General features: G+C 38.7%; 2 protein-coding genes across 3 annotated transcripts in view; one reads left to right on the top strand and one right to left on the bottom strand.

Annotated features, from left to right (window-relative positions):
• RBMS2 (RNA binding motif single stranded interacting protein 2) overlaps positions 1-12,804 on the top strand; it is a 70,302-nt gene that overhangs the window by 12,222 nt on the left and 45,276 nt on the right. The gene's annotated exons all lie outside the window — the stretch shown is intronic.
• LOC113921832 (40S ribosomal protein S21-like) lies at positions 6,169-6,381 on the bottom strand. Its single transcript, XM_035729186.1, has one exon. It carries the CDS (start codon positions 6,379-6,381, stop codon positions 6,169-6,171), a length of 213 nt encoding a protein of 70 aa, XP_035585079.1.

The raw sequence follows: 12,804 nt of genomic DNA, 5'->3' as shown, positions 1-12,804 counted from the left end.
GGACTCGATCCCAGGACACCGGGATCATGACTTGAGCCAAAGGCAGACGCTTAACCGACCTAGCCGCCCAGGCATCCCTTAGTTTTTCAGTTTTAGATGTATATTGCCTTTCTGCTGTAGGAGATAAGGATTTGCTTTTTTATTTTTATTTTTTTTGTTAGAAACCTGCCTTTTCCTCTCCCTTGCAAGGGTTTTAGGATCTTTATCCCAGTATTAAAAAGTTTCGCAATGATGAACCTTGTGTGGGTCTTATTTATTTAGAGTTATATACTAATTTCAACCTGAAAATACATATCCTTTGGTTGTAGGGTTTTTGTTGTACTTTATTCCCTTCATTTTTTTCTGTGTGTTCTTTTTGAAGTCCTGTTTTTGTTTTTTGTTTTTATAAGGAATAACATTAAAAAGAATTTTTTTTTTTTCAGTAATCTCAACACATAACATGGGGCTTGCACTCACTACCCCAAGATCAAGAGTCCCATGCTCCACCCGCTGAGCCAGCCAGGTGGCCCCGAAGCCCTGTTTTTGTATAGGACTTCCCACATCAGTATTTTTCTTTAGTATTTTCCTTTTTTTTTAGTTTTATTTTTTGGGATATTTCCTCTATCTTCTGTTTATCTTCTAGCCCTTCTATGGATTTTTTTGATATCTGCTATCATATCGTTAATTTCTAAGAACTTTTTTTTGTCTCTGTATGTTCCCTTTTTTGTTGAATTTTGTTTTTGGTTCATAGATAAAATATTTTTGTTTAAATCTCTTGAGACTATTAAGTTTTCTTCTTTTGTCTCTTTTTCTTTTGAGTTTTTTTTTTGTTTTAGTCTTTGACTTCAGAGGCTTTCTTTAAATGTCTTAGGATTTTTGGCTGTTTAAGTGAAAGGCATTAAAATACCAGATGGAAATTCTGTTGGCATGGGAAAACCTTACCAAATTGTGGACTTCACTATAGGTGATAAAAGCTGTTGCATAGGGAGGGGCCTGATATCATCATTTATAGAGCTTTTCTGTTGTGGTGGTCAGTTTCCCCAGAGAGAAATACTCCAATCTCCTAAGAGGGGTGGGGTTGGAGAAATAGCTGAGAATATTGCTTAATCCTCATGTTTTCACTTTAGTATTTATTCACTCAACTCTGCTTGGTGGCTATGAAACCAGGGTCCAAACCTCCCCAAAGAATAAACTGGCTTTCTTCCGGAGGGGAGGTAGAAGTGGGGTAGTGGTAGCCTGATTGTGTGGCTAATGCCTGTGTCTTTTTAGGTACTTGGTGCCTCTAATTTTTGAGTGTTTCTGGAATTTTACGGAATTACTTTTCTCTTAGTTTGCTTCCTATTAGGTTTTAGCTTTCTTTGCTCCTCTAAGTTATATATCATCTATCTGGTGTCCAGGTTGTAAAATTTGGGATCTATTATCTGTTTTCTATGTCCTCTGAAATTTATGTCTTTTAAAATTTATTTATTTAAATTAAAGTTTTTATTTATTTATTTTTTTTAGTAATCTCTACACCTAATGTGGGCCTTGAATTCATGGCTTTGAGGTCGAGTCGCGTGCTCTTCTGACAGCCAGGCACCCCTGTGTCTTTTTTAAAATCTTTATTTATTTATTTATTTATTTGGAAGATTTTATTTATTTATTTGACAGAGAGAGACATAGTGAGAGAGGGAACGCAAGCAGGGAGCCCGTTGCGGGACTCAATCCCAGGATCCTGGGATCATGACTTGAGCCTAAGGCAGATGCCTAACGACTGAGCCATCCAGGTGCCCCCCCCCTTTTTAAATCTTTATAATAACTTAGTGGGATTTGGGAGCCTATGGAGATAATTACATATATTCAATTTAGAATCTCCTATTCATGTTTCATCCCCCTCCAGTCTGGCTTTTGCCCCTATTGTCCTACTAAAATAGGTCATCATAGTCATCAGGTACTTCCCCACCCCAGTTTTATTGCGATATAATTGACATATAACATTCTGTAAGCTTAATATATAAAATGTGATGATTTGATACACATCTATTTTGCAAAAGGTTTGCCACACTAAGGTTGGTTAATATTTCCTTCACCTCACATAATTACCTTTTTGTTATTATTACCAGGAGCTCATGAAAGCACTGCTGTCCTAGCAGCTTTGAAGTATACAGTACAGTAGTGTTAAACTATAATCACCATGCTGTACATTAGATCCCTGGAACTTACTCATCTCATAACTGGAGGTTTGTACCCTTTGACCAATATCTCCCTATTTGCCCCACCTCTCAACCCTTGGCAAACAACATTCTCCTCTCTACTCCTATGAGTTTGGTGTTTTTTAGATTCCACATATAACGAGATTATACAGTTTTTGTCTTTCTCTGTCTGACTTATTTCACTTAGCATAATGCCGTACAAGTCCGTTCATGTTGTCACAAATAGCAGAATTACCTTTTCATGGCTGAATAATATTCCTTTGTGTATATATACAACATTTTCTGTCTTTATCCTTCAGTGGACGCTTAGATTGGTTCCATGTGTTGGATATTGTGAATACTGTTTCAGTGTACATGGGACTCCAGATATCTCTTTGAGAAAGTGATTTTATCTCCTCTGGATATATACCCAGAAGTGGGATTGCTGGATCTAATGGATTTCTCTTTCTTTCTTTTCTTTCTTTTCTTTCTTTTTCTTTCTTTCTTTCTTTCTTTCTTTCTTTCTTTCTTTCTTTCTTTCTTTCTTTCTTTCTTTCTTTCTTTCTTTCTTCCTTTCTTCCTTTCTTCCTTTCTTCCTTTCTTCCTTTCTTTTCTTTCTTTTCTTTCTTTTTTCTTTCTTTCCTTTCTTTCTTTCCTTTCTTTCTTTCCTTTCTTTTTCTTTCTTTCTTTCTTTCTTTCTTTCTTTCTTTCTTTCTTTCTTTCTTTCTTTCTTTCTTTCTTTCCTTCCTTCCTTCCTTCCTTCCTTCCTTCCTTCCTTCCTTCCTTCCTCTTTCTCTCTCTCTTTCTCTCTTTTTCTTTCTTTTCTTTCTTTTTCTTTCTTTTCTTTCTTTAGGATTTTATTAATTTTTTGAGAGAGAGGGAGCATGCTCGCTTGTGAGTGGGGGAAGGGCAGAGGGAGAAGGAGAGGGAAAGAATCTCAAGCGGACTCTGCACTGAGCGTGGAGCCTGATGGGGGGCTTGATCTCACAACCCTGAGTTCATGAACTGAGCTGAAATCAGGAGTCAGATGCTCAATGGACTGAGCCATCCGGGTACCCCATGGATTTCTATTTTTAATTTTCCTCCTTTTTTTTAATTTTTAATTTTTAAAAGATTTTATTTATTTATTTGTCAGAGAGAGAGAGAGAGCACAAGCAGGGGGAGCGACAGGCAGAGGGAGAAGCAGGCAGAGGGAGAAGCAGGGAGCCTGATGCAGGACTCAGTCCCAGGACTCTGGGATCATGACCTGAGCCGAAGGCAGACGCTTAAAACTGACTGAGCCACCCAGGTGTCCCTATTTTTAATTTTCTGAGAAATCTCTATACTGTTTTCCATAATGGCTGTACCAATTTACATTCCTACCAGTGGTGCACCAGAGTTCCCTTTTCTCCACATCCTTGCTAACATTTGTTGTCTCTTGTTTTTATGATAGTCATTCCAACAGGTGTGAGGTGAAATTTCGTAGTGGTTTTGATTTATGTTTCCCTAAGGATTAGTGACATTGAGCACTTTTTCATGCAGCTGTTGGCCATTTGTGTGTATTCCTTGGAAAAATGTCTTCAAGTTTTATGCCCATTTTTTTTTTTTAAAGATTTTATTTATTTATTTGAGAGAGAGAGAGAATGAGAGATAGAAAGCACGAGAGGGAAGAGGGTCAGAGGGAGAAGCAGACTCCCTGCTGAGCAGGAAGCCCGATGCGGGACTCGATCCCGGGACTCCAGGATCATGACCTGAGCCGAAGGCAGTCGCTTAACCAACTGAGCCACCCAGGCGCCCTATGCCCATTTTTTAATTAGATTTTTTTGCTATCGATTTCTATGAGTTCCTTATGTATTTTGTATGTCAACTCCTCATCAGCTATGTAGTTTGCAAATATTTCTTTCATTCAGTAGGTTGCCTTTTCATTTTGTTGATGGTTTCCTTCTCTGTGTAAAAGCTTTTTATTTTGGGCGTCTGGGTGGCTCAGTTGGTTAAGCGACTGCCTTCAGCTCAGGTCATGATCCTGGAGTCCCCGGATCGAGTCCTGCATCGGGCTCCCCGCTCGGCAGGGAGTTTGCTTCTCCCTCTGACCCTCTTCCTTCTCGTGCTCTGTATCATTCTCTCGCTCTCAAATAAATAAATAAAATCTTTAAAAAAAAAAAAAACTTTTTATTTTAGTGTAGTCCTAAAAGTTTATTTTTGCTTTTGTTTTCTTTGCCTCAGGAGAAGACTAATTTTTTTTTTTTTTTTAAATGGTGCTAAGGCCGATGTCAAAGAAATTACTGCCTATGTTTTCTTCAAGGAGTTTTACAGTTTCATGTCTCACATTTAGATATTTAATCCATTTTGAAATTATTTATTTATTTTAAAAGATTTTATTTATTTATTTGACAGAGAGAGACAGCGAGAGAGGGAACACACGCAGGGGGAGTAGGAGAGGGAGAAGCAGGCTTCCCATAGAGCAGGGAGCCCGATGCGGGGCTCGATCCCAGTACCCTGGGATCATGACCTGAGCCGAAGGCAGCTGTTTAATGACTGAACCACCCAGGTGTCCCCATTTGGAATTTGTTTTTGTGTTTTGTTTTAAAGATTTTATTTATTTATTTGTCTGAGAGAGCACACAAGCAGGGGGAGCAGCAGGCAGAGGGAGAAGCAGGCTTCCCGCAGAGCAAGGAGCCCGATGTGGGACTTGATCCCAGGACCCTGGGATCATGACCTGAGCCAAGAGCAGACGCTTAACCAACTGAGCCACCCAGGCGTCCCTTGAATTTGTTTTTGTGTATGGGTCTAAGAAAGTGGTCCAGTTTCATTTTTTTGCGTGTAGCTGTCCAGTTTTCCCAGCAACATTTATTGAAGAGACTGCCTTTCCCCTGTTCTGTATTCTTGCCTTTTTTGTCACAGATTCATTGACCATATAAGCGTGGGTTTATTTCTGGGCTCTCTGTTCTGTTCCATTGGTCTGTGTGTCTATTTTGTGCTGGTACCAAACTGTTTTGATTACTATAGGTGTGTATGTATGTATGTATGTATGTATGATGACCATAGCTTTTTAAATAGTTTGAAATCAGGAGGTGCGATGGGGCCTTTAGCTTTGTTCTTTCTCAAGATTGTTTTGGCTATTTGGGATCTTTTGTGGTTCCATATGAATTTTAGAATTGTTTTTTCTGTTTCTGTGAAAAGTGCCATTGGAATTTTGATAAGGATTGCATTGCATCTATAGATGGCTTTCAAGATAGATCTCAACAATCTTAATTCTTCTGATTCATAAACAGGGATATCTTTCCATTGTGTCTTCTTCAGTTTCTTTTAACAATGTAGTTTTCAATGTACAGATCTTTTACCTTCTTCTTTAACTTACTTTTATGTATTTTATTGTTTTTGATTTTTTGTTAATGGAATTGTTTTCTTTCTTTTTTTAGATAGAATATAGAAATGCAACTGATTTATTAATGTTGGTTTTGTATCCTGAAACTACTCAATTGACTTATTAGGTCTCACTTTCTTGGTGGAGATTTATGATTTTTATGTACAAGATATGTCATCAGTGAACAGTTTTATGCCCTCCTTTCTGATTTGGATGCCTGTATTTCCTTTTTTTGGTGGGGGGATTGCTGTTTATTTATGACAAATATTCCACATTCGTGATCCTCTCCAGTCAGAAGTTTTCTTTTTTTTTTTTAAGTTTTATTTATTTATTTATTTTAAAGATTTTATTTTTATTTATTTGAGAGAGAGAGAATGAGAGATAGAGAGCACGAGAGGGAAGAGGGTCAGAGGGAGAAGCAGACTCCTCGCTGAGCAGGGAGCCCGATGCGGGACTCGATCCTGGGACTCCAGGATCATGATCTGAGCCGAAGGCAGTCGCTTAACCAACTGAGCCACCCAGGCGCCTAAAGTTTTATTTATTTAAGTAATCTCTACATCCCACATGAGGCTGGAACTCAAGACCCTGAGATCAAGAGTCGTGTGCTCCTCTGACTGAGCCAGCCAGGCGCCCCAGTCAGAAGTTCTTTGAAACCATGCTCTTGGCCTTGGCCAGTCAGAGGATGAAGTCATCTGACTCACCCATCCTGCGAATCACCCCACAGATAGTGTAGGTTTTAAACTGGCCGTTGAACCCCCCTGTCACCTTGTCAGCCTTGGCCCTGTTCTTCTGGATGGACGCGTGGTCCTTGGCACTGATGATGTGGTTGCTGGAGGAGTACTTTTGCGGCATGAACAGGTCCATGAATATGCTGGCATCATTCTGCATGTCAAGGGCACGCCTGCTGCCACCCTGGATACCTTTCTTTTTCTAGCCTACTTGCAATGGCTAGGACTTCTAATACTCTATTGAATAGGAGTGGTCAGAATGGGCACCCTTGTCTTGTTCCTGATTTTTGAGGAAAAGCTTTCAGCCTTTCACTGTTGAGTATATTAGCTGTGGGCTTTTCATATATGGCCTTTATTATGTTATGTTCCTTCTATATCCAATTTATTGATCATATCTATCATGAAAGGATATTGAATCTTGTCGGTTGCTTTTTCTGTATTGAGACGATCGTATGATTTTTGTCTTTCATTCTGTTAATGTGGTATATCACATTTATTGATTTCTGTATGTTGAAATATCCTTGCATCCCAAGGGTAAATCTGACTTGATCATGGTATATGGTCTTTTTAATGTGCTGTTGAATATTTTGCTAGTATTTTGTTGAGAATTTTTGAGTCTTTATTCATCAGAGATTTTGGTCTGTTGTTTTCTCAGTGTCCTCATCCAGCTTTGAAAGAGTGTAATGCTGGCCTCACAAAATGAGTTTGGGAATGTTTCCTCCTCTTCAGTTTTTGGAAGAGTTGAGAAGAACTGGTGTTAATTTTTCTTTAAATGTTTAGTAGAATTCTCCCATGAAGCTGTGGTCCTGGGTTTTTCTTTATTGGGAGGTGTTTGATTACTAATTCAATCTCCTCAGTTGTTACTGGTCTATTCAGATTCTCTGTGTATTTTGTTTGTTTGTCTGTTTTTATGATTAAGACTTGGTAGGTTATATGTTTCTAGGAATTTATCTATTCTAGGTTATCGAATTTGGTGGTATATAATTGTTCATGGCAATCTCTTATGATCCTTTGTATTTCTGTGGTATCAGTTGTAATGTCTCTTATGTATAGTTTTGAGTTCTCTTTTTCTTGGTAAGTCTAGCTAATGTGTTGTCAATTTTGTTTATCTTTCCAAAAAACCAGGACTTATTTTCATTGAGCTTTTCTCTTGTTTATTCTCTATTTTATTTATTTCTGTTCTGATCTTTGTTCTCTCATTTTTTCTGTTAACTTTGGGCTTAACATTGTCTTTCTCTAACTTCTTGAGGTTTTTTGAGATTTTTTTTCTTAATGTAGGCATGTATTGCTATAAACTTCCCTCTTTGCATTATTTTTGCTGCATATCATGAATTTTGGTATGTTGCATTACCATTTTTGTTTAGACCTTACAAATTTCATCTTTGACTCATTAGGTTGTTCAGGAGTGTATTGTTTAATTTCCACATATTTGTTAATTTTCTAATTTTCTTCCTGTTACTGATTTCTAGTTTCATACCATTTTGGCCAGAAAAGATACTTGGTATATGATTTCAGTATTTTTGAATTCATCAGGACTTGTTTTGTGATTTAATACAGGCTGTATGCTGGAGAATGTTCCATGTGTACTTGAAAAGAGTGTGTGTTCTACTCTTGGGTGGAATGTCCTATATGTGTCTGTTAGGGCCATTTGGTCTTAAGTATAGTTTGAGTCCTGCATTTCTTTTTTTAAAAGACTTTACTTATTTATTTGACAGAGAGAGACACAGCGAGAGAGGGAACACAAGCAGGGGGAGTGGGAGAGGGAGAAGCAGGCTTCCCGTGGAGCAGGGAGCCCGATGCGGGGCTTGAATCCCAGTACCCTGGGATCATGACCTGAGCTAAAGGCAGATGCTTAATGACTGAGCCACCTAAGGCACCCGAGTCCTGCATTTCTGTATTGATTTTCTGCTGGGTGATATTCATTGTTGAAAGTGTGGTATTGAAGTCCCCTACTGTTACTGTACTGTTGTCTGTTTTTTCCTTCAATCTGTTAGTATTTGCTTAATGTACTTAGGTGCTTTGATGTTGGGTACATATATATTTACAATTTTTATATCCTCTGGATGAATTGACTGCCTTATCATTATATAATGATCTTTGTCTCTTGTTACAGTTTTTTTTTTTAAATATTTTACTTATTTATTTGAGAGAGAGAGCAAATGAGAGATAGAGAGCACGAGAGGGAAGAGGGTCAGAGGGAGAAGCAGACTCCCTGCCGAGCAGGGAGCCTGATGCGGGACTCGATCCCGGGACTCCAGGATCATGACCTGAGCCGAAGGCAGTCGCTTAACCAACTGAGCCACCCAGGCGCCCGCTTGTTACAGTTTTTTACTTAAAGTCTATCTTTTCTGATGTAAGTGTAGTTATCTTGCTCTCTTTTTTTCCATTTGCATGGAATATCTTTTTCCAACCCTTCACTTTCTTCTTATGAATCTTTTGTAGGCAACATATAAGTTGGGTCTTGTTTTTTATCCATTCAGCCACTCTGTGCATTTTGATTGGAAAATTGGATCCTTTACATTTAAAGTAATTATTGCTAGGTAAGGACTTATTATTGGCATCTTGTTAATTGTTTCTGGCTGTCTTTTTTTTTTTTTTTTTCCTTAAGTAACTCTACCTGCCAATGTGCGGCTGGAACTCACAACCCCAGAATCAAGATTTGCATGCTCTACCAATGGAGCCAGCCAGGTGTCCCTATTTCTGGCTGTCTTACAGTGCTTTTCTTCCTTCCTTTCTTCATGTCTTTTTTGGTGAATTAATGATTTTCTGTAGTGGTATACTTTGATTCCCTTCTCTCTTTTTTTTTTTTTTAAAGATTTTATCTATTTATTTGAGAGAGAGAGCATGAGAGAGAGCATGAGAGGGAAGAGGGTCAGAGGGAGAAGCAGACTCCCCGCCGAGCAGGGAGCCCGATGCAGGACTCGATCCCGGGACTCCAGGATCATGACCCGAGCCAAAGGCAGCCGCCCAACCAACTGAGCCACCCAGGCGCCCTCCCTTCTCTTTATCTTATGTGTATTTACTCTAAGTTTTTGTTTTGTGGTTACCTTCAGATTTTAAACATCTTAGAGGTAAGAGTCTTTTTTAACTTGACTTTGATTGCATATAAAACCTACCCTTTTACCCTTCCCCCAACATTTTATTTTTTTATATCACAGTTTAAATCTTTTTATGTTGTGTATCCATTGACAAATTATTGTAACGATAGCTATTTTTAGTACTTTTTTTTTTTTTTTAGTAGTCTCCACATCCAATGTGGGGCTTGAACTCAGGACCCTGAGATCAAGAGTCGCCATGCTCTATCAACTGAGCCAGCCAGGTGCCCCAGTACTTTTGTTCTTTAACCTTTATGCTAGAGTTAAGTGATAAATACCACTATACTACACTATTAGAATGTTCTGAATCTGATTATATGTTTAGCTTTACCACTGTGTTGTGCATTTTCATATGTTTTCATATTGCCAGAGCATCCTTTCATTTTAGCTCAGTGAATTCCTTTCAGCATTTCTTATAAGTTAGGTTGAGTGGTGATGAATTTTCTTAGTTTTTCTTTGTTAGGAAAAGTGTTTCTCACCTTCATTTCTGCGTAAATTATTCTTGGTTGGCATTTTTCTTCTTTCTTTCATCATTTTGAATATAAGAACCCATTGTCTCCTGGTGGGCAAGGTTTCTGCTAAAACATCCACTAATAGCCTTATGGAGGTTTTCTTGTATGAGAGATTTTTTTTCTTGTTGATTTTTAAAATTAATTTATTTATTTTAAAATTTTATTTATTTAAGGGACGCCTGGGTAGCTCAGTTGGGCGTCTGCTTTCCGCTAGGGTCATGATCCCAGAATTCTGGGATCGAGTCCCGCATTGGGCTCGTTGCTCAGTGGGGAGCCTGCTTCTCTCTCTGCCTCTGCCTGCTGCTCCCCCTGCCTGTGCTGTCTCTCAAATAAGTGGATAAAAAATATATATATATATTTTTAAAGATTTTATTTATTTTTTTGACAGAGAGACAGCGAGAGAGGGAACACAAGCAGGGGGAGTGGGAGAGGGTGAAGCAGGCTTCCCGCTGAGCCTGATGTGGGGCTCAATCCCAGGACCCTGGGATCATGACCTGAGCCGAAGGCTGACGCTTAACTACTAAGCCACCCGGGTGCCCCTGACTAGGTAATTTCAAATGATCACTCTTTGGGCTCACTGATTCTTTTGTTTGATCTAGTCAATAAAGTACTTTTAAGTTGTCAAATCCAGCTAGGTTTGTTTTTGTTTTGTTTGTTTGTTTGACTATTCTCCATTTCTTGAAATACTCTCTTTCCTTGCCTCCGGTTACACAACTACTTTGGGTCTTGCCCTTTTGGCTCTTCTCTTTTGGTCTCTTTGTCAGTTACTTTATTCAATTTCTGATTATTTAGAGTTCTTTAGGTTCTTTAGACCTTCTTACCTTACCTTCTCTCTAAATATACTTTCTTCCTTGATTTTAGTTATTACTATGCTAACAGAGTTACAGATTATAATTGCTCTCCTCTGTGTATCCAACTGCCTAATTGATATTTTTTCTGGAAATCTCACAGATGATTCAAGTTTTTCTTTTTGTTTGGTTGTTCATTTTGTTTTTTGTTTTTTTAAGTAAGCTCTAGGCCCAATGTGGGGCTTGAACCCATGACCCTGAGATCAAGAGTCAAATGTTCTACCGACTGAGCCAACCAGGTGCCCCTCAAATTTAACATACTCAAACTGTAATGCTTACTTTGTAGTCCTCAAATTGCCCTCCCCTAATCTCTACAGTGTTATAAATGATACTGCCATCCATCCAGTTACTCAAGCTGTCCTTGCCTACGTCCAATCTATAAACTAGTCCTGTTGATTCTACCTATAAACTAAATCTCAAATCTTTCCTTTTTTTTTTTTTTTTTTTTTAATCTTTAAAGACTGCCATCTCTCCAGTTATAGACTGCATTGTTTCTTGTTTGGGTACTATAGTGACTGCCTAATTGATCTTCCCATTTCATCTCCTGCCTCACTCTAATTTGTTCTTCCCATAGTAGCCACAGTAATATTTTCAAAACATTGATCAGATCTTATAACTTCTTTCTTGCATAAAATTATTCACCAACGGTCTAATGTGTTCAGAATGAAAACCAAGTACTTCAACACAGGCTGGAGGCTCTGTGTCCCTCTCCCTCCTTAATTACACTCTAACTTAACTAGCCTTCTGTTCCTTTTAGATTCATTTGAAAGTCCCACCTTATGGGGCGCCTGGGTGGCTCAGTCGGTTAAGCACCTCTGCCTTCAGCTCAGGTCATGATTCTGGGGTCCTGGGATCAAGCCCTGCATCGGGCTCTCTGCTCAGCGGGGAGCCTGCTTTTCCCTCTCCCTCTGCCTGCTGCTCCCCCTGCTTGTGTTCTCTCTCTCTCTCTCTTTCTGTCAAACAAATAAATAAAATCTTAAAAAAAAAAGTCCCACCTTATATCTTTTGCCTACATTCCCTGTTTCTGAAATGATCTTCTTTCATTCTCTGAATGGCTAGTTTCTTCTCATCCTTGAAGTTGCACTTAAATATCACCTTTTTGACTAGACTAACTAAAGTAGGTCACAGCTTTCTGTTCTTTTTCTTTTTAGCCCATTTATCACTGGGTAATTATGCAGTTACTTTATGATTATTTGATTAATGTCTTTATCTCCGCTAAATGCTAAATTTCATTAGGACCAAGACTCTCTCTGGTATAGCTCAGCATTTTGTCCTTGGTACCTGTCCTTGCCAGGTACTCTAAAGCAGGCATTCAGTATTTGTTGAATAAATAGATGTGAACTCTTTTTATATCTCAGGCACTATTGTAAGAGCCTTACATGTATTTATTTTCATCTCCATAACAATTTTATTGCATAGGTGCTGTTACTGTCCCCATTTTACAGTAAGGTTAGGCAGCTAATCCAGAGTCACACAGCTAGGACATGGCCACACTAGAATTAAACCAAAGTCTTTGTAATTTTTGAGCCTGTGTTGTAACCACTTTCTGCTAGTTAATGGGATCTATAATCAAGAAAAAAACATTTAGTAAACATTGATTCATTGCCTGCTTAATTCCTAAATGAATAGTGAATAATTGAGTGCCTATATAAAAACTGAATCTGATTTTTCCTCATTTGTAAAATAAAGAAAATGATTTTTTTTGGTTGTTAACCCAAGTTGAATTATTATTAAATCATTATTTTATAATTATAGGATTTGCAAACTGGGAGAGCCAGGCATGCTAACATTTTACCCCCCCCCTCCATTTCAACTACCAAAAATAATACTTGCCTTGCCCTTAAAGAATGTTGTGGTTTGGGGCACCTGGGTGGCTCAGTCGTTGGGCATCTGCCTTCAGCTCAGGTCATGATCCCAGGGTCCTGGGATTGAGCCCTGCATCGATCAATTGGGCTCCCTGCTCAGCGGGGGGCCTGCTTCTCCCTCTCCCACTCCCCCTGCTTGTGTTCCCTCTCTCACTGTGTCTTTCTCTCTCTGTCAAATAAATAAATAAAATCTTTAAAAAAAAAGAATGTTGGGGTTTGAGGGGTTTCAGGTTGAAGCATTCCTCTTCCTCCAATCCACATGA

Source organism: Zalophus californianus, chromosome 9, assembly GCF_009762305.2.
Source record: "Zalophus californianus isolate mZalCal1 chromosome 9, mZalCal1.pri.v2, whole genome shotgun sequence".
NCBI classification, from domain to species: Eukaryota; Metazoa; Chordata; class Mammalia; order Carnivora; family Otariidae; genus Zalophus; species Zalophus californianus.
Note: the sequence above shows the minus strand (reverse complement) of the source record. Positions and strands in the feature narration are given on the sequence as shown.

What these genes read in the sequence shown, in the direction of transcription:
- LOC113921832 (XM_035729186.1), bottom strand. Translation starts at nt 6,381, where the DNA reads ATGCAGAATGATGCCAGCATATTCATGGACCTGTTCATGCCGCAAAAG.